Source organism: Lepidochelys olivacea (assembly GCF_965140295.1).
Source record: "Lepidochelys olivacea isolate rLepOli2 genome assembly, chromosome: 13".
NCBI lineage: Eukaryota > Metazoa > Chordata > Testudines > Cheloniidae > Lepidochelys > Lepidochelys olivacea.
Window position 1 is genome coordinate 931,560 of NC_140423.1, and position 20,551 is coordinate 952,110.

At 63.9% G+C, this 20,551-nt stretch overlaps 2 protein-coding genes across 2 annotated transcripts; one reads left to right on the forward strand and one right to left on the reverse strand.

Moving 5' to 3' along the window:
- The first annotated feature begins 7,710 nt into the window (after positions 1–7,710).
- On the forward strand, positions 7,711–10,667 carry LOC311529566 (ankyrin repeat domain-containing protein SOWAHA-like). The gene is made up of 5 exons (XM_084645577.1): positions 7,711–8,169; positions 8,314–8,400; positions 9,342–9,414; positions 9,637–9,729; positions 10,104–10,667. The coding sequence occupies exons 1-5, from the start codon at positions 7,906–7,908 to the stop codon at positions 10,283–10,285; spliced, it is 699 nt and encodes a 232-aa protein (XP_084501703.1). The 5' UTR covers positions 7,711–7,905; the 3' UTR covers positions 10,286–10,667.
- A 5,716-nt stretch (positions 10,668–16,383) lies between these two features.
- On the reverse strand, positions 16,384–19,596 carry LOC311529607 (E3 ubiquitin-protein ligase RNF182-like). Its single transcript, XM_084645667.1, has 2 exons — positions 19,142–19,596; positions 16,384–18,330 (listed from the first exon to the last, which is right to left on the reverse strand). Exons 1-2 carry the CDS (start codon positions 19,253–19,255, stop codon positions 17,521–17,523), a joined length of 924 nt encoding a protein of 307 aa, XP_084501793.1. The 5' UTR covers positions 19,256–19,596; the 3' UTR covers positions 16,384–17,520.
- Positions 19,597–20,551: the final 955 nt, after the last annotated feature.

Genomic DNA, 20,551 nt, shown 5'->3' on the forward strand with positions numbered 1-20,551 from the left:
CTGGGGCTGTCGGGTGGGGTGACCCTGCCTACGCATGGGGCTGCCTGGAGGGGAGGGGGGTGACTCTGCCTGCCCGGGGGGCTCTGGGGCTGTTGGGGAGGTGACCCTGCCTGCCCGAGGGGCTCTGGGGCTGTTGGGGGGGGTGACCCTGTCTGCCCGGGGGACTCTGGGGCTGTTGGGAGGGGGGGTGACCCTGCCTGCCCAGGGAACTCTGGGGCTGTTGGGGGGGGGTGACCCTGCCTGCCCGGGGGGGTGACCCTGCCTGTCTGGGGGGTTCTGGGGCTGCCTGGGGGGTGACCCTGCCTGCCCAGGGAACTCTGGGGCTGTTGGGGGGGGTGACCCTGCCTGCCCGGGGGGGTGACCCTGCCTGTCTGGGGGGTTCTGGGGCTGCCTGGGGGGTGACCCTGCCTGCCTGGGGGGCTCTGGGGCTGTTGGGAGGGGGGGGTGACCCTGCCTGCCCGGGGGACTCTGGGGCTGTTGGGGGGGTGACGCTGCCTGCCTGGGGGGGTGACCCTGCCTGTCTGGGGGGCTCTGGGGCTGCCTGGGGGGGTGACGCTGCCTGCCCGGGGGGCTGTGGGGCTGCCTTGGGGGGAACCCTGCCCACCCGTGGGGCTCAGTCCTGTGCTACCTGCATGTTCACTTTGGTCCTGCTGGGCGCTGCGCAGGGGGCCGGTGTGATGCTGCTTAGCCCCCAGCTGTTAGCTCTGGCCCCCGAGCTGCATCTACACAGGGCTACAACCCCGCTGCTGGCCTGGGCTCCGGCTGCGGGACTGAAAATCGCTGTGCAGACGCTCAGGCGCCCTGCGAGGTGGGAGGTTCCCAGAGCTCGGCTCCAGCCTGCGATTTTTTCGCCCCGGAGCCCGAGTCAGGTGGCCTGGGCCAGCCCCAGCCATGCTGCGGGGCTGTTATCCCTGCGCGGAGGGACCCGGGTCTGCTTGTTCCATTGTTTGTGGCTGGCTGTTTCCTAAGCCTGTACTGAGGGCTGGTAACCAGGCACTTCCTCAGCCCGGAGCAGCGTGCCAGAGAGCCCGGCTCGATGGGGAGGGGATCTCTGCGCTGGCAGGTGGGGCAGGAAGGGGTCAGTCAATAGAAGGGAGTTCTCCTCGGCATGATTGTGACGTTGTCCCGGGGGACTCACCGCCACAGGATGTTAGGGAGGCAGGGCTCCATGGGGCTGCTCCAGCTGCAGTAACGCTGGCTCTCGGGATGTTCTGGGGGACAGGAGTTTTCCAGCATTTTGTGCCTTGTTCTGGTGGGAAAGGGCCAGAACAGGGGAATCCAGCTGCTGCCAGGAGCAGCTGGAGGGGGCCCCACTGGGGAAGGGACTGTGGTTGGCCCCCAGTGGCATGAACGGCAGTCCCCGTTCCAGGGAGGTCTGAACAGCCCTTGTCCCCACAGCTCAGCCCCACGAGGCCTTCATGGATCTTGGGAACTAGCTAGCCCTGGTCCAGCAGGGCACCTCCTGAGCTAAGCCCAGGCCCCAGGGCCCAGCGGTGGGAGGGCGCTGGGTGCACCAGGCCATGACTTGCTCTGATCTGACCCACAGGGCGAAGAGTACGTGGTGCTGAAGCAAGGCTCCCGGGAAGCGGCGCCTGGCCTGCTGGCCGGCATGGCCCTGTGGGAGGGCCGGCGGGCAGGGCCAGCTGAAGGGCCTGCAATGCCCCACATCCTGGTCACTGACGTCAGTGCTTCGGTGAGACGCAGGGAACCCTCGCACCCCCCAGGGCACTGCCATGGGCTTCCCCCTCCCTTGGCTCCCTGGCCCCTGCCCACCACAGCAGCCCCCACATCCTGTGCCCCGCGGGGGCTTGTGTGGCCCTGGGAGCTTGGGGAGGGCACGTAGGGCGCTGCCGGCAGCAGAGGTGGGAACGGCGCTCGGGTTGGGCACACGTGCTGGGCGGCTCCCCGAGGCCCCATGGTGAAGGGGGGCTGAGCGGTTTGGCCCCTGCTGTGCTACCATCCCTAGGGCCAGGCTGGGTTTGGGGCTCTCCCCTCAGGCAGCTGCTGGCTGGCTGCAGAGCACCTGGCCCATCCTGATGCACGAGGCCCTGAGCTTGGGTGCTGGGAGCCGGGGGCTCCTCTGTTCCAGGCTGGGCCCCTGTGTTTCCTCGGGGAAGGGGGAGATTTCTGGGCCGGGGAAAGGGGAAGAGGGAGAGCTCTGGGCCAGGGGGAGAGGAAAGGGGTCCCAGGGGGAGGGGAAGAGGGAGAGCTCTGGGCCGGGGCCCCAGCATGGAGCCCCAGGGGCTCTGTTTCACTCAGGCCCCAGCCCCTGTGCTCCCTGCAGGCAGGTCATCCTGAATTCCTCCCTTGGCAGTCTCCTGGGGGGCAGAGCCCTGCAGCCTGGGGCAGCCCTGCGACAGCCCCCAACCCACAGCCTGAGCCAGAGCCCCCAAGAGCGGCAGAAGAGGATGCAGAGAGCGTCTCCAAGGTGAGGGGTGCCCGGCAAAGTAGCCAGTGGCGGCGGGAGGGGCGGAAGGAGCCCGGTCTGGGGCTCACATGCAGGCAGGGCCCCCCAGGGACGCACTGGGTAGCAGGTCTCTAACTGCCAGGGGAGGGGTGTGCTGTGGGAGACACCCCCGGTGAATGGGCAGAGAATGGCGAGTGCTGGGGGGGACCGTGGTCTCGGGGGCATGGGCAACAGGAGGTACAGCGGGGTTAGAGCCCCAGGGGTTTGGGGCCGCTGCAGACGGCGATCCCGAGCAGGAGTCTGGGGTCGCTGGCAGCTGCCAACACCGTGCTGCTGAGGGGCTGAATGGGGGCACTGGGGAAATGCAGGGGCTGGGCCGGGCCCCTGGCTGGGATTGTGTGTGCCCTGCAGGCCCCAGCAGCCCCATGGGCCAGCCGGGACCCGGCACCACTGCACATGGCAGTATTCCTGGCCCTGCTCCACAGAGCAGACAGACGTGTTGCGGGCTTCAGCTCCGTCACCAGGGGCCCGACCCCAGGCCTGGCTCTGCTGGCCAAGCAGCCCGGCGGCTCTTGGGTCTCTGCCACACGGAACCCAGGTCAGTCCTGGGCTGCGGAGAGCCTGGCACCCAGCTGCAGGGCTGGCAGGCAGGACAGGGAGGTTCCCTGGAAGGTGGGGGAGGAGGTGGGGCTGGGGGACTCCCCCCCAGCTGTGGTGTCCCTTGGTGCCGTCAGAATGGGCAGTGGGCACTGGCTGCAGCTGCGTCACTCCCCCTGCCCCCATGTGTGGGGAGAGCGCCCCTTCCTGGCAGCCCCTTGCACCTCCCGCCCTCTCCCTCTGCTCTCCCGGCAGCCTGCGTCGGAGCAGGAGGCCTCCGAAGATGGAGGGAGCAGCCTGGGCTCCAGCCCTGTGGCGGTGAGTAGTAGGGAGGACGGGGTGTCGGACGCCCAGGACCGGTGCTATGCCCCCAGCCGTGGAACAGTCTCTAGGACAGGCCCCATCAGTGTGCCAGGCCCCCCCGCTCCCTGGGGTCTCCCTCTTCCTGCACAGGGCAGGCCGTGCAGCTCATTAGACAGGACCTGCAGGGCTCCAGCCCTCCTGCTTGGCACCGTCAGCTCCGCTCAGCCAGTCCCACTGAGCCAGCCCCTGGCAGAGCCTCGTGCGCCCCGCCGGGGTGACCGCACCTCGCCCAGCCTTTCATTGGCACTCGCACGGCGTTGGCACAACAGGCGGGTTTGCTCGTCCCTGGACACGGCCCAGGGAGGCCGTAGGGTGGCCCAGAGCGAGAGAGGTGGAAGCGCAGACGGTTCTGGTGGCCCCAAGCCCAGCCACGCTGCAGGGACCTCCGTGTTCAGGCTCTGGATCTCTCGGAGCGGCTGGGTCCCTTCCCAGGCGAGAGCCCCGACTCCCTCCGGCAGCCGACGCTGAGCCCCTCCTCGCCTCATCCCCGGCCCGTGTTCTCGAGCTGGGGTCCGCCCAGCTTCCCTGCTGAGAAGTGGGAACCCATCTCCCTCTGGGCCGAGGGCCGCTGTGAGCCCCCCCGCCCTGTGGGGTCCCGGTGCTGCTGAGAGGTGGGAACTAGGGCTATCAATTAATCGCAGTTAACTCATGTGATTAACTCAAAAAAATTAATCGCGATTTATTGCACTGTTAAACAATAAAATACCAATTGAAATTTATTAAATATTTTGGATGTTTTTCTACATTTACAAATATATCGATTTCAATTACAACACAAAGTACAAAGGGTACAGTGCTCACTTGATATTATTTTTGTTACAAATATTTGCACTGTAAAATGATAAAAGAAATAGTATTTTTCAATTCACCACATACAAGTACTGTAATGCAATCTCTTTGTCGTGAAAGTGCAATTTACAAATGTAGATTTTTTTGAGTTACATAACTGCACTCAAAAACAAAACAGTGTAAAACTTTAGAGTCTACAAGTCCACTCAGTCCTACTTCTTGTTCAGCCAATTGCTCAGAAAAACAAGTTTGTTTACATTTACGGAAGATAATGCTGCCCTCTTCTTATTTACAACGTCACCTGAAAGTGAGAACAGGCATTCGCATGGCACTTTTGTAGCTGGCATTGCAGGGTATTTATGTGCCAGATACGCTAAACATTCATATGCCCCTTCGTGCTTTGGCCACCATTCCAGAGGACATGCTTCCATGCTGATGATGTTCGTTAAAAAAGCAGTGTGTTAATTAAATTAGTGACTGAACTCCTTGGGGGAAAACTGTATGTCCCCTGTTCTGTTTTACCCGCATTCTGCCATATAGTTCATGTTATAGCAGTCTCGGATGCTGACCCACCACATATTGTTGTTTTAAGAACACTTTCACAGCAGATTTGACAAAACGCAAAGAAGGTACCAATGTGAGATTTCTAAAGATAGCTACAGCACTCGACCCAAGGTTTAAGAATCAGAAGTCCCTTCCAAAATCTGAGAGGGAAGAGGTGTGGAGCATGCTTTCAGAAGTCTTAAAAGAGCAACACTCCAATGCGGAAACTGCCGAACCCACACCACCAAAAAAGAAAATCAACCTTCTGCTGGTGGCATCTGACTCAGAAAATGAAAATGAACACGCGTCAGTCTGGACTGCTTTGGATTGTTATCGAGCAGAACCTGTCATCAGCATGGACGCATGTCCCCTAGAATGGTGGCTGAAGCATGAAGGGACATATGAATCTTTAACGCGTCTGGTACGTAAATATCTTACAACACTGGCTACAAAAGTGCCATGCGAATGCCTGTTCTCACTTTCTGTTGACGTAAACAAGAAGTGGGCAGCATTATCTCCTGCAAATGGAAACAAACTTGTTTGTCCACTGAAGGCACCCGATGAAGTGAGCTGTAGCTCACGAAAGCTTATGCTCAAATAAATTTGTTAGTCTCTAAGGTGCCTTTCCTTTTTGCAGATACAGACTAACACAGCTGCTACTCTGAAACTTGTTTGTCTGAGTAATTGGCTGAAGTAGGTGTGACGAAGTGGGACTGGTCTTAATGTTTCCTCCGAATAGTGTGGGGGTGCCTCAGTTTCCCCTATGCAGTTCTTAAGTGTCTAGGTGGTGGGGTAAGGGTGTATGATCATTGCAGAGCCCTAGAGGGCAGGTGTGTGCAGGGGTCTGGACACAGAGAATGGCCAACACCCTGTTTCCTGGCAACTGATGGCCTGGCCCTTCCCCCCTGCAAGGTGAGAGCTAAAGGGTTGGAGAACAAAGGAATCCGGTGACCTCCTGGCCCGGGAAAGGGACAAAGCCCAGAGGAGGAGGGGCTGGAGAGAGTTTCAGTTTGGGGCTGGCTGGGACATGGAGTGAAGGGCAGACGTGGTTGTCTGGCTCACTGCCTCCCCCCAAAATGGACCCAGCTGAGGGGTCCTGTTCTCTGCACCTGCAAGCTCTGTTTTAGACCCTGTTCCTGTCATCTAATAAACCTCTGTTTTACTGGCTGGCTGAGAGTCATGTCTGACTGCGAAGTTGGGGGGCAGGACCCTCTGGCTTCCCCAGGAGCCTGCCTGGCTGGACTCGCTGTGGGAAGCGCAAGGAAGGGCAGAGGATGCTGAATGCTCTGAGGTCAGACCCAGGAAGGTGGAAGCTGGGTGAGCTGTGTGTCCTGAAGACAGGCTGCTCACAAAAAGGAGACTGCCCCGGAGTCCTGACTGGCTTCATGGGGAGCAGTTCCAGAGCATCGCCCAGGGACTCCGTGACAGTAGGACCGAGTGGACTTGTAGGCTCTAAAGTTTTACACTGTTTTATTTTTGAATGCAGTTATTTTTTGTACGTAATTCTACATTTATAAGTTCAACTTTCATGATAAAGAGATTGCACTGCAGTACTTGTGTTAGGTGAATTGTAAAATACTATTTCTTTTGTTTTTTACAGTGCAAATATTTGAAATAAAAATAATAATATCAAGTGATCCCTGTGCCCTTTCTATTCTGTGTTGTAATTGAAATTGATATATTTGAAAATGTAGAAAACATCCAAAAATGTTTAAATAAATGGTATTCTAGTATTCTTTAAGAGTGTGATTAATCACGATTAATTTTTTAAATGGCTTGACAGCCCGAGTGAGAACCCGTCTCCCTCTGGGCCGAGAGCCATTGTGAGGCCCCCCTCCGGCCCTGTCGGGCCCCAGTGCTGCTATCTGTCGCTCACTGTGTCTCTCCCCCGCAGCTGGACCTGGTGGAGAAGGAGTGGCTGCAGGGGGCGGCCAGTGGCCACCTGCTCACCCTGAGTCACCTGCTCAAACAGGAGCCATCCCTAGCCACCAGGAAGGCAAGTGTGGCCCCCATGCCCGGCCTGATGTGCTCAGCTGGCTGGGGAAAGTGGGAGGGGCTCTGGGCCCAACCCGCTGCTCTTGGGCAGGGAGGGGGCTGCTCTGTGTCCCAGAGAGGGGGGCTGCCCCAGCCCTAACCTGAGCTCAATCATTTTCTCTCTCTTTCTCTGGTTTCGCGGGACGTGCTGCAGGACTTCACCTCGGTGAGTACAGGGCCATGCCAGGCCCATGCGCCCTCCAGCCCTGAGCAGGTGGCTCAGGCTGGAGTGGGGGGTGGGTCGCGCAATGGTCCAATTCCTCTGCACTGCCTTGCAAATCCCAGAGCGGCCTGGGGCAAAGTCAAGCACTTGGGACCCCAAACTCCTGTGAAATCCCAGCCCCTCCTGCAGCTAATGAACCCACTGGCCTCACCTGTCCTCCACGGCCCGGCACCTGCCTGTCCCCTCCCCGCCCTCTTGCCCTCCCCCAGGCCTGTACCCCGCCCCCTCCATCTACAGGCTCTGATTTCCTGCTCTCTCTCTCTTCCCGGTCGCTGACCTGCTCTGGTTCCCGTGCGGCTCAGGGGGTAAGTGGGGGCAATTGGAACTGGCTGCTCCTGCAGAGGCTCTGGGGGGTGTTAGGTTTGCTGCAGGTTGGTTGACCCCTGGTCTCTGGCGGGAGCCCCAGTGCACAGCAGGGAGCCCAGGTAGTCTGGACGGGAGCTCAGCTGAGCCCCAGGGGTCACTAGCAGGGTAGTCCAGCCAACAGCCTGGGCTATAGGGAAGAAGGGGCCCTGAAGAACAGCTCCTCCCAGGCCCCGGCAGGGTGTCCAAATCCAGACGTTTGGTGGTCCAGTTTCCTGCCCCAAGTGGAAGGTTTTGGCTGCCGTCCCCCACGTTGGGCCAGTGCTGCACTGGCTCTGGGGGCCCCGTGCAATGCTTCTAACACGTCTCCTTCTCTGCCCGACCCTGCTGCCCGTCCCTGCTGGCGCTGCCATCCACCTCGCCCGGGAGCAGTTTGTAAGTATGACCCTTCTGGGACCCCAGGATCAGCCTCACCCCCTCCCTGCTGCATTCCCAGGCCGGGGCTCCCTGGCTCCTCCCCAGCGAGCTGAGTGCTGGCAGATGGGGTGCAGGGCAGGGGGGCCCAGCAGGGCACTAGGGCAGAGTGGGCAGATGGACTCAGCTCAGGGCTGGGAGTCAGGACTCCTGGGTTCTGTTTCTTGCTCTGATGCTGGCTCACTGTGGGGCCTTCGTGGTCAGCCCTTTCCCTGGGCCTCAGTTTCCCCATCTGACGGGCCTGACAATAGCCCCTCCCTCTCTGCACTCACCTAGGCCTGCCCCACTGTCACTGGTCTCTGCACAGGGGTTAGACATAGTGACTCCTGCCCGGGGCAGTGCCCCGTCAGCCCCACGGGAGGTGTCATGGAGCCGCTGGGGGAGAGGTGCTGGTGTCTGTGTCCTGCCCCCGTTCCCCGCTGGAGGTGCGATGCAGGTAGTGCCTCTTCCCGGGAGAGTGGGGCTGGGGGTGGAGCAGAGGTGGCTTTGCCTGAGCCCAGCATGGGGGGAGCCAGGCCCTGTCAGGGGATGGGTGAGGCTGGGTTGGGGGTTCTGAGCCCAGCCCTGCCTCTCCCCGCAGACGGCGCTGCACTGGGCGGCCAAACACGGCAAGGAGGACATGGCCTCGCTGCTGGTGGCTGCAGGCGCTGATGTCAACATGCGAGCGGTGAGTCCCGGCAGGCGAGGGGAGGCAGGCGGGCTCGGGGCCCTGTGCAGGGCTGGCACTGGAGGGGCTCCAGCCCCAGGCAGCAGGTCCCAGTAGGGGCTCTGCCAGCCCCAGCCCCTGGCCTCCCAGCATCCCTGAGAGGGGGCCAGAGGGTGGGGTCCCTGGCCTGGGAAGCCCTGGGGGGTGGAGGGGCTGTGAGCAGCGAGGGAGGGGGGCAATCCATACATGCCTGGCTCTAATGGGTTCTCTTCTTCCCTCCCCATGCTGCTGGCCCTTTGCTCGGACCCAGCACGTGAGTACCTGCCTGCCGTGTGCCCAGCTGCTCGCGGGTGGGAGGAGCCGAGGGCACGCGGGGCTGCCGGGGGCTTGCCAGGACACCATTGCTGGCGATGGCCCCAGAGGGCTGCAGCCTGAGCTCAGCAGCAGGTGGGATGGGCCATGTCGGGAGAGGGGTGGCGGCTGGGGCCCAGCTGCACTGGGAGCATGGCACTGCGTGTGCCGGGCATGTAGGGTTACCTGGAAGGGGTCCTGGAGCTCTGTACTAAGCCTGTGCTCTCTTCTCCCCTCCCCCACCCACACAGGGCGTGAGTATGCAGGTGCTCGGGAAGGACAGACGGACAGACCTCGCAGCAGGCTCCTCAGGACAGATTAGGCAGTGGCTCTGGTGCCCAGGGGCAGGGTGATAGTTGGTGGAGCAGGACTGGATGCTGGGGGGGTCTCATTGGGAAGAGGGGGTCTCATTGGGAAGGATGGGGGCAGAGAGATCACTGGGGGGCTGTGCTGTGGAAGGGGGTGTTTCTGTAGGGTCGGGGGGCCTCTCTAAGGGGGTGATGTCCATGTCCCCTGGGTGGGAGATTGGCCCATTTCCTTCCTGCTGGGCTGGGCTGGGGGTCTGAAGCCACCGGTTCCTCGCGTCCTGATGCCTCCTGTGTCCCCCCCAGGGCTACACCCCCCTGCACATTGCCGCACTGCATGGGCACCGCCAGGTCATGGACCTGCTCGTCCGGAGCTACGGTGAGCAGCACCCGCCCCAGGGACCTGCCCCCCCTGGCCTGGGGCCCTTCTGATGACACCACTGGCACAGGAAAGCACTGGGAAGGGGGTTGGGTGGGGCTGACGCCAAGGGCCCCACCCACTGGGTGACCCCTGTGGGGGTGGGGGTCATGCCCCAGGGCGTGGAGCCCTCCTGGTGCATTCTCCATCGCCAGGCCAGAGCTGAGCTGTGTGTCCCGGCAGGTGCCAAGCAGAACGTGCGGGATTACAGCGGGCACCTGGCCAGGCACTACCTGAGAGCAGACAAGCCCCTGGACAGAGCTGCCACGATGCCCCGTGAGAAGTGCCCCTTGTCTGTCTGTCTGTCCACCCTTCGGGGGCCCCGTCTCCCTGTGGGGCCCCCTGCCCCAGCTCCAGGGGTCGGGCGCCTCCCTTGCAACCTCTCCAGAAGGCGGGTCCATGGTGGGATGTGGGGCCACAAGCAGCGTGTGCATGGGGGAGAGCACACAAGCCAGGGCCTGGCTGCCTGCGGGGAGGGGCCGTGTAAGGGCTGGGCACTCCCTGCCACCCTGTGCACCCGCTGAGCTGCAGCTGTGCCCCCAGGGCTGGGGGGGGCTGCCGGGGGCAGGGGGGGGCTGGGGGTTGTAGGCCCTGCTGGGAGGGGGCTGCGTCTCCTGCCCTGACACTGCCCTGCCCTCTCTCTCCCCCAGAGCTGCCAGAAGTGCACGGCAGGAACAGGGCTCTGGCCTGCCTGCTCTTGCCCAAGGGCAGCAGCCGGGCCCGGAAGCGCTGGGGCTCTGCCGAGGACCTGATGGAGGAGGAGGAGCGGGGGCAGGCGAAGCACCTCACCGTGCCAGACTCGTACCGCACCGTGCGCAAGTTCTCCCGCTAGTGGGGCCGGCTCCCGGCCCCTGCCAGCCCCGGCCCCAGTCCCACCCACTGCCGGGGGGCTCAGGCTGCCCCGAGTGCTCAGGGTCTGGGGAAGGGCAGTGGATGGGCCCTGCTAGCGACTGCCCGGCCGGAGCAGGGCCAAGAGGCGCCGTGTTTCCCAAAGTTCATACTAACACAGCTCCTCCCCCTGTCCAGTCCTGACCTGCAGCCGCTGCTGTCCTGCCCTGGCGATTCCCGTGTCCGTGGCGCTGACCATCACCCTCGGTGGTGGGGCTCGCTCGGTTACAGCCCGGCTGCACCTCGCCCCTGCCGCACTCTGCCTTTTTCTAATGGATCCTGACACTGAAATAAAACACTGCGTGCAGCTGTGGGTCTGGGTCTGCCTGAGCCCCGGCCAGGTGTGGGGGCAGAGTCCAGTCCTCGGGGTCGGGGGCACCCTCCTGCCAGGGATTGAGTGAACGGCGGGGCTGAGGACCAGAGCCCCTGGGGGCAGGGCGGGGTGGCACCAGGGTGAGAGGCTGACGTACACCCGCCCATGCTCGCCCTGCTGCTGGGGTCTCCCTGGCACCGCGGAGCAGCTGCTGTTTGGAATCTGCCCCCTGCTGCCGGCCCTGCCCGCCGGGGCTCGCCTGCCCCTCCCCAGGCAGCGAGGGTGCAGATCGCAATGGTTCTGCCCAGGGCTCAGTAATGGACCCTTCAGCCGGGGCCACTCCAGCCACCCACAGCTGGGCTCAGTGCACCCCGGTAGCACGGGGCACCGCCCTGAGGACCCCAGAGCTGTGGCTGCAGCTGGGGTGAGGGGCCAGGCAGCAAGGTGGGTTCTCTCCCCTGCCCGCGCAGCAGGCCTGGCTCCAGCCCCGGCTCTGAGGCGCTGCCCACGCTGGGCAGGGCCCAGGGGTTTCCTTGGACGCGGCGCCCAGGCAGTGGCGGGGGCCTGCCACACTATAGGCCTCAGGCAGCCCGGTTCCCTTCACCGCAGGCCCCACTGGAGCACCGGTGCCAGACCAACGGCTCCTCCCGTCTCGCCCCAGCCGTGGGCTAAGGCGTGTGCCACCCCCGCCCTGCCCCCGCCAGCTGCACCGCTGCCGCCCTCCAGTCATGGGCCCCCGTGTGTGGGCATGAGGCTGAGCCCATCCCCCCTCCAGCCCAGTGGGGGCTAGCCCGGGGGGCTTGGGGATGTCGTGCCCCATGTGTCGTTGCAGCAGGCCCCTCACTGTGCCAGCCAGGCACTGTTGCCCTACGCACGGGCCTCCTCCGGCCTGGCTCCACGGGTCACCCCCGGGACGGCTGGCACGGGAGCGTGGTGGTGGCATGACCGTGGCATGTTCGGCACACAGGGACCCAGCCGGGCTGGGGGATTTGCCGCCCAGACAATCTGTGCGGGCGCTTTAATGTGAGCTGGCATCAGGCTGCTCGTCCTTGCTAAGCAGCTGTCAATCACCCTGCTGGCCCCACACGCCCCCCCCCCAGCCCCCTATAAAGCTCTGGGCTCTGGGCTCCCTCCCACTGGTCCTAGCAGCATGGCAGTTGCACAGCTGGTGTGGGGGGAGGCTCAGGCTGGCAACAAGCCGGGGGCCCCCAGAGGTGTGTGGGGTTCCCCAGGGCTGCTGCCTCCCCCTCCCCACGCTCTCCTGCAGCTGCCCTGCACCCGCCCAGCCCCACAGGGCTCCAACCTGCTGCCGCCGCACCTGAGCCTCCTTGCACAGCCAGTAAGTGATGCGCCAGGCCTGGGGCGTTGGGGGGGCCGCAGGGGCTGTCTGCTGCCATCCAGCGGGTGCCCCGCGCGTGGCCCACCCCACCCCAGCGGGAAAAGGGGGGCAGGCAGTTAGCTGCGCGGAAGGCAGGCGCCAAGCACCCATTGGCAAAGTGTCTGCCACCCTGAGCTCAAATGGGGGAGGAGGCTAGTGAGTGGCTCAGGGGCAGGGAGCCAGGAGTCCTGGGGGGGGGTGTCTAGCCCTGGCACTGGGGCAGGGGCATTGCGGGTGAGTGGGTAAAGCTGGGCATCACTGCCCACTCTGCTACTCACGCCTTGGTCCCCTGCAGCCAGCTGAACAGACTCTGCCCCAGAGACTGGGACTTGCCTGCCTCCCCTCCTGGGGTCTCTCATTCCCTGTGGGGTAGCAGCTCTCCCTGTTGTGGGGTGGCTGGGGGAGTGGCTGGCTGTAGGGGCACTCTAAGCCCCCCCCCGGGACAATAGTACCCAGGAGCTGTGGTCCTGCCCTGGCCATTGGGTCAGGCGGGGCTGCAGTGCTCCCCACAGGGGTGGGTGATGGGAGCCCCCTCCAGCAAACCCCAGGGGGCTGCCTGTGGCATTCAGTACTCTGCATTGGTGGGGCAGAGCTGGGCCTGCCCAGCATCCTCCTTCCCCTGCCCCACAGACTGTGTCTGTCCCCAGGCTCAGCTCAGTGGGTCAGGGCTCTGCTCTGGCAGGGCTGGGCTGGGACAGTCCCACATCGTCGTCGTCGTCGTCCCCCCCCGCCCCCGCCCCCGCCCCACAAGCTCCTGGAGCAGCCCCAGCAGCACACAGGGCTAGCCCAGGGGTGTATCCACAGAGCCCAGCCTGCCCCTAGCACACAGAGCCAAGAGGGCGTGGGGGGGGGCGTTCCCAGGGTGGGAGCCCCAGCAGGATATGGGGGAAGGGCACTAGATTGGCCGGAGCAAAGGCCCTGCTCTCCGCTCGGGGTGGCTGTGTGGGGAACAGCCCCCGTGACAGGAGGGAGCAGATGCCAACAAATGTGCCAGTCCCATGTGGCTGAACACTGGGAGATGTGCTGGGGCATCCCCGGGGCAGGGCTGGGAGCGCATGGCTTGGGCAATCCACCAGCGAGCCCCTTCCCTGCCCACGCACCTCTGCAACCAGGGCTTCACCGCCCCTTCCCCTGCCTTCCAGGTGACGGCTGCTTACAACCTCCAGCCCCTGCTCCTGCCCGGCCCCGTGCTGTGCTCCCCCCGCTTCGGCCAGGGCCTGCCCGCGGAGCTGTCCCGAGCCAAGGTGGCCACCTCCCGGGAGAGCACCAGCGCCCTGAAGGCCTGGCTGGGCCAGCACTTGAGGCACCCCTACCCCAGCAAGGGCGAGAAGCTCATGCTGGCCATCAGCAGCAAGATGAGCCTCACCCAGGTCTCCACCTGGTTCGCCAACGCACGGCGGCGCCTCAAGAAGGAGAAGCAGCTGAGTTGGGCCCCCTGCAGCAAGTCGGACAGAGACGCCGGCGAGGGCGAGACTCAGGGCGAGCAACAGCCCGGGGGGCAGGGCGAGGGGCCAGGGGGCAGCCCAGGCACAGGGGGCAGCCCCAAGGAGGGCAGTCCAGGCCCCTGCCTGGAGTCAGAGCACCAGCGGCCAAGCCCGCAGCCCAACGCTGCTGAGCTGACACAGGGGATGCCGGCCCAGCAGCCCAAGATCTGGTGTCTGGCTGAGATTGCGACATGCCCCCAGCAGGAGCAGAGCTGCTGCCTGCGGCTGGAGATGGCACCGCCCTGCTGGGGTGTCCTACCCCCACAGCTCAGCCTGGCCCTTCCCTGGTGCCCCGAGAGCCACCGGACGCTCCCACAGTGACAGCGTGGCACGGGCGGCAGCCGGCCTGGGACTCACGGCCGGGGGGAGGGGGCTCTGCCCACGGGGAGCTGGGCTGTAGACAGGCCCTCCCAGGTGTTCAGCGGTGCAAGAGCCAGGGAGCCTGTAGATTTGGGGGAGGCTCTAGGGTAAAGAGTGAGTCCGTGGGGCAAAGAGGGCTTGGGGGGATGGTTCCTTGAGTGGCTCCCAAAAGACAGTAAAATATCTAGGGGGAGGGGGAGACTGAAGGGGGGGAAGGGTAGGAGGGGGCTGGAGGTTGGGGAGAGGGTGAGGCCAGGGGACGGTGCGGGAGGCCATGCAGATTGGGTTTGAATGGGGCCCAGGCTCCAGCCAGGGCGAGGTTGCTGCCATTGGGCTGTTGCCAGGGTTCTCATCAGCCCCACAGGATGGCAAGCGACAGGGCCAAGGGAGGCAGGGGGGCCAGCCCCACGTGCTCACGCCAGGAGCCTGCAGGCTGCACTCCAGCCACACTGTCCCCAACCTGGTGGCCCCCAATGCTGCCCCGGGGGGCACAGAGCCTAGCTGGGGGTCCAGGGGCAGCACCCACATAGCCGGGGTGATTGGGCTTTGCCATGTTCTGTCTAATAAAGATGAATGAGCAACTCAATGTCACCAGCCTCTTCCTGGGCGTGTGTGTTACCAGACGGCGGGCTCCACCACCCACCCACCCCGACCTCGGGACCCCACTGCCAAGAGCAGGGGGAGGGTGTACACAGGGAGGGGCCAGACCCCCATCCATGGAGTCAGGAGGGCTGCAGCCCCCCAGTGGCTTGGCCTCCACTCACAGCTTGGCTGGGGGCCTGGAGCCCCCCCCCCCCCCCCCGGGCTCACACCCACCAGGGGCTGGGAGAGTTTGTACAGGGGGGTGCTGACACCATTGAACAAAATTGTAAACCCTGGATGTGATGGAACCACGTCCAGCCAGGGGGTGCAGCACCCCAGTTCCAGCTCCTCTGCCCCCCCCCCCGGGCTGTGGGGATCGAACATCCCACGGGAAGGAACAGCCCGCGGAACAGCCAGCCACTAGCGGCCTCCCCGCCCCCGCTGTCTTAGGCAATGGCTCCCCCTAGTGGCCGTGGGGGTTACTGCATGAGGCCGGCCGGGGCGGGGACTGCAGGACGTGGCCGGTGGGTCCCAGGAGGGCTCTGGCAGCCTGCGGTTGCAGCGTCTCTGGAAGCGGAGAGCGCTGCCCCAGGGCGCTGGCCTTGCTGGGCTGACGGGAGCTGGCTGGGGACCCACAGGCCAGAGGCAGCGCTGGGGCTGCTCCATTCCATGCTGCCACAGCCCAAGCTTTGGTCAGGTCTCCCCCTAAGCTCCGGCGCCCAAAGTCAGGGGCTCCATCTCCCAGAAACAGCTGCCGGCCACATGCAGCAAGAGAGCTGTCCCACTGCGCCCACCTCTGCAGGCCCAGCCACCCTGCTCACCCCTCACAGCCCCATGGGCAACCCCCAGCCAGCGGAGCGTTCTGGGGCACTGGGAGCTCCGCAGCGGATGGTCTGGAGGGACCTGGAGAGCTGGGCTGGGGCAGGTTTCAGGCTTGGGTGGCTTCTCGCTGGTGGCAAAGGGGGTCTGAGCCTCAGGAGCAGCACGAGCTGGGGGGTGGAACATGGAGACCCAGCGATGTAAACCCCCCTCCCCGATGGCTGAGGGTTCCTGGCACACTGGGCTGCTCCTGGGCTGCAGGGTGGGAAGGACAGGCATCCTACTGTGGGCAAACTCCACCCGTCCCTGTGCTGCGCAGATCCCTCCCTGTGACAGAGGGCACGAGTGCAAACATGGCCATGGGCCGGGCTCTCCGGGGCCCCATTCTCCAGGGCCGGGCTCTCCGGAGCCAGGCTCCACAGCTCCATGTGTGGCTCACCAGGGATATAAACCCTCCTGCTAATGCAGCACAGTCCTTACCGGACACAATGGGGTCTAGATTATAGCCCCTCCGCTGACTGTGGAGATCATGCAGATGCGGGGGGGGGGTCCCCCAAAGCCAGCAGGGCAGGCACCCACCCACACCTCTGTAGCAGGGTCTGACAGGCCAACAGCACCAGTAACATGCAGGGCAGACACGGCTCGCAACAAGTCTGTGGTTTGCACCGGAAGACGCTCCAAGACATAAAGACTGAAAATAAAGATCACATGGGCTGGGGGCTTCCTCCTCCATCCCCCGCATGCTCCAGCAGCCAGGTCAGCGAGCTCAGGGGCACAGCAGGAGAGAGCAGAAGAGGGTGAATCTGAGGGCAGACAGGGCAGGCCTGGCCTCCCACGGACAGTCCCAGGCCCCACAGATGAGGAATAGCACCGACACCAAGGGGAGCTGTAATGCTGGTTTTTAATGTCCCTAAGAACTAGGAAACAAAAATCAAAAATAGACTTTACTTTGCTTTCTTTGATAAAAGTAATAAAATGGTTAGCGGTGTTAAATTAATCCTTAAAAAACAAAACCCAAGGAGGTTAAATAAAGCCCAGAGGGCTCTGGGTAAAAACCACAACGACTACAAAACAGCTGCAAAGACGTTTTTACACACTAGAAGAAATTCCTTTTCTCTGCTTTTCTTTTATACAGTAAACAGCTTCGGCAAACATGGAACTCGTACATGTGGAAAGGAAACATGGATGCTAGGGAAACAAACCCTGCAGGGAGCATGGTCGCCACGGACAGAACTATTTACACTATGGACACAGAGCTGGGCTGGTGCCAGGCCAGCAGGAAGAGCCTCTGGACCCTGCCTGCTTCTCTCTTGGAAATGCCAGGCTTCAGCCAGCTGCAAGAGACCTTCTAGGCCACAGCTCTGTCAGTCAGTCCGTCCGTCCGTCTGTCCATCCATCCATCCTTCACCTGTGCAGCCGTCTCAGCACCAGCTGCCTCTTCCTCAGAGCTTTAGTGTTTGATGGGGCTGCAAACTCTTCCTATGACTGCGACCTTTGGCTTCATTGCCCCTCGACTAGGGCAGCAGCCAGTTTTCTTCCCACGGAGCGTAAGGCGAGGGAATCTCCCTGGACTCTGGTGAGGGAAGTGGCCTTGCAGGTTTACAGAAGAAAGCAAGCAGGGTGGAGCTGCCTGGAGAGAGTCCCCCAGGCCTGGGCTACTCGGCCAGCAGTCTCTCCACCTGCCACATCAAACCTTCCCTCCTCTGGAGCACTGTTACCTTCGCCCCTGGCGTCTGTCCCCGCACACTGCCCTCTGCAGATTAATTGGCATTGGTCTCCCGGCTGGTGCTTTGCTCTCGGCCCGTCTCCCGATCTTTATCTGCAGTTGAGGAAGAAGAGGAGGAGGAGGAGGAACCTGTGGAACTGAGGGTCCGTCCCGAGTGCTTATAGGCTGTGACGAGCTCCTGCAGCCGCTCTGGCGTGGGCTCCCATTTGGTGAAGCCTGCGTTGTTTTGTAGGAAGATGACAGCAGTGTCGTGCACGGCTTTGTAGTACATCTCCTCTCTGCAAGGGAAGATGACAGGCACTCAGTACTCGCTTCGTGGCCCTGTCCAACCAGTCGCTCAGCTGCGCCTGGACCCTCCCACACTGACATCTCCCCATCCCCCTGCAGTAACTGGGTGCTGGCAAGCGCTGAGTGGGGATGCTCTCAGCCAGCCCCAGGCACAGGGCACAGCCTTGGGGAGGTCCAGGCTGTGCAAGGCCAGTGCCTGGTGCCTTCAGGACCCAGGGGAGCAGCAGGCTCAGGTGGAGGGGAACTCGAAGATCTCGCGGCACAGACACTGGCAGAAGCTGTAGAAGACACAGAGAATGAGGGTGGAGGGCACCAGGCTGACCAGCACGATGCCCAGGTTGTGGCGCTCAATGAGCAGGAGGTAGATGCCAAAGGGCAGGGAGCTGAAGTAGATGAGGCAGAGCATCCAGAGGATGAAGTGGGGTATGGCCTGCCAGGTGCAAGAGCGGCATTTCTGGATGGGGCCGCGGCAGGGCAGCGAGTCCAGGCTGGTGGGGCGGTACAGGCGTATCATGTCCAGCATGCCCAAGCCTTCGGGGGGCGCCGCGTCCTCCGGCACCTCCAGGATGGTGATGACCAGGCAGTCAGAGGAGCTGCGGGAGGGCTCCAGGACGCTGGGGCACAGGATGACCTCGGGGGAGGGCAGAGTGCCTCGCTTCTTTGCCCGCTCGTGGTACATCAGCACTGCCAGCACCTTGCTGTCGTCCTGGAGCAGCTGCACGTCCTCCTCGGGGACCTGGGTCTCCTGCCGGCAGAAAGGGCAGCTGAGCAGGTGGGGTGAGGACTCCCCCACGGCCACCATCTTGCGCAGGCACTTAGCACAGACCCGGTGGCAGCAGCTCAGCAGCTTGGGCTTGCGGGCTCGTGCGTCGTAGCGATGGTAGCAGATCTTGCACTCCAGCTCCTGCGCCGTGAACACCAGCGGCTGGCAGCTCCCCAGCTCGCCATCCTTGTGGCTCATCGTCTCCCTTCCTGAAGCCGCTCGGCGCTCCCGGAGAGAAGGTCCTTGAGCCCAGCGGGGACGGTCGGGGAGCCCAGCCTGGAGAGAGAGACAGGGGAGACCTCCATGAGTAAAGGGTTTGTAAGCAGAGTCCCAAGGGCCTGCCTGGCCCCGGCTTCCCTCGCTCAGGGCCTCCAGCAAAGCCAGCCCAGGCTAGAAACAGGGTTGGGGCCTCCTTCTGGGCAGCAATTCAGGGGGCTCTGCAGCGCAGAGGAGCTAAGGAGAGGTGGGGCTGTCCCTTCCCTCCCACGCTGCCGCCTATCCCGCCTGGGCTGGAGTGTGGCCCCGGCCTCGTGGCAGGTGTGCACATCACAGGAGCCCTCAGAGCGGGCACTTGCTGGCTGCCCCTGCCCGCTGGCAGGCCCGGGGCTCGGCTGCTGCCAGCCCAGAGGCGGCCGGCCACGAGTCCTGGCAGTCTGCGTGGGCACAGGCTCTCCGCTTCCCTCCGTGATGGAAGGTGGGGCCCGGGTGGCAGCGATCAGCCGCCCCACCCAGCCAGGGGCCTAGGTCTGAGCCGGGCCCAGGCGCCGCCGGACCAGGCTGTGACCCTGCGGGCGGCTCCCCGGGCGCGGGCAGGTGCGAGGCTGGAGCCTCCCACAGAAAAGCAGGAGCCGGGGCCAAAGGCAAGGCCACTGGCCGCGGCGGAGCGCGGGCACCCGGCTGCTCCTCCAGGCCGGGCCTGGGGCCCCGGGGAGATGCCCCAGCCTGCGCCCCTGCGCCCGGGACGCGGCGCCGGAGCCGCCCAGGGCGCGCCGGCAGCCCCCTCCCAGCCCAGCCCGGCCCGGCCCGGCCCGGCCTGGCTCCTCCTCCCGCAGCCGGCTGGGGCCCCGCGCGGGACGCGGCCGCTCACCTGCTCGCCGGGAGCCCGGGCTGCGGCGGGGCCGGGTGCGCGCCCCGTGGCGCCGGCCGAGCCCTGCCCAGCCCCGCGCGCAGCCGGCCACCGACGCAGGGAGCCTGCGAGCATCCGCCTCGGCGTCGGCGTGGCAGCGAGGAGCTGGGGGGACCGGCCAGCCCGGCCCGGCTCAGCTCAGCCCCAGCCAGGGGAGGGGGCCGCTCCAGCCCTGCCTCCACCGCCAGGAGCGCCCCCTGCCTCGGGAAATGCTGTTTGAGCCATCACTTGTATTGCGGTGGGACCCGGGCCCGCTGTGCCAGGCGCTGTACAAACCCGAACTGCTCCCCGGAGAGCCCAGCTCCCGCTCCCCTCTCCGCCTCAGGGGCCGCCCGGGAGCAGAAGAGGCTGCAGGGCACAGCCCAGAGCGGCTGGCCAGTGAAGCAGTGGGGATGGAGGCAGGGCAGATAATGTCGAACCGTGGGCCTGTGTCAGCCCTCCCGCTCTGTGGGGGGGGGGGGGCAGACCCAGGCTCGGCAGCGCTGGCAGAGAGCAGGGCCCCAGGTACCCTCTGCAGAGCTGCACTCCCGCGGCCTAGGGGCACCTTATACAATTGCGGAATAAACCCTCTTCCTTTCCTAGCCCGAGCCCCCCCCCCCCCCAGGCAGCTTTACAGTAGCTCCTGTGCACCCTGGGGCAGGGCTGGAGCAGGGGGGTCCACACTGAGTCCAAAGCTTCACTGCAGGACATTGCAACAGACAAGCCTGAGCCCAGTCCCGCCTGGGAGCGCTCTGCTGCTCATTCCCTCCTCCCCGGGCCTGTAGGGATCCCCTCGGGGAGAGAAAACGGAAGGGGGCTTAGGTGACTCATACGCCTGCCCTGTGCGCCCGGAGCCCAGACTCCAGGGATTTCGAGGGAGCACAGGAGGAACTAAAGAGCCCCATGCCCAGCACAAACCTGCCTCAAGCCTAGGCTCGCCCCAGCTGTCATCTACCAGTGCAGCATCTAAGCTCCTCCACAGGCCTGAGGCAGCTGGGCCCTGCTGAGCTCAGAGATGGAGGCTTCTGCTTTGTTGGCTGAGGGATCGTTGGTGGTCACTGTCCTTACCACCTCCTACCTGGAGGCTGGAAGGGGACCCAGCTCTCTGCCAGGTCACCCTTTCCCCACTGGCACACGGCACTTTTGCTGTAGAGTTTCTGCTGGAGCTTAAACCAACCCCGTTCCCTTTCATATCCCTCTTTATGCACCAGCATCGGCTCTGGGCAAAGGAGGTCAGGCAGCCTGGCCCCCCCAGGTGGACGGGCAGCTGCACCAGCTCACCCCCAGATCAGTACTGTCATACATTTGGAGCAAAATCCGGTGCTGATAAAGGGTGCTGGATTGCCAGCCCTGAGTCATCCCTACAACAGACAGCTGCTACAAGGGCAGTGC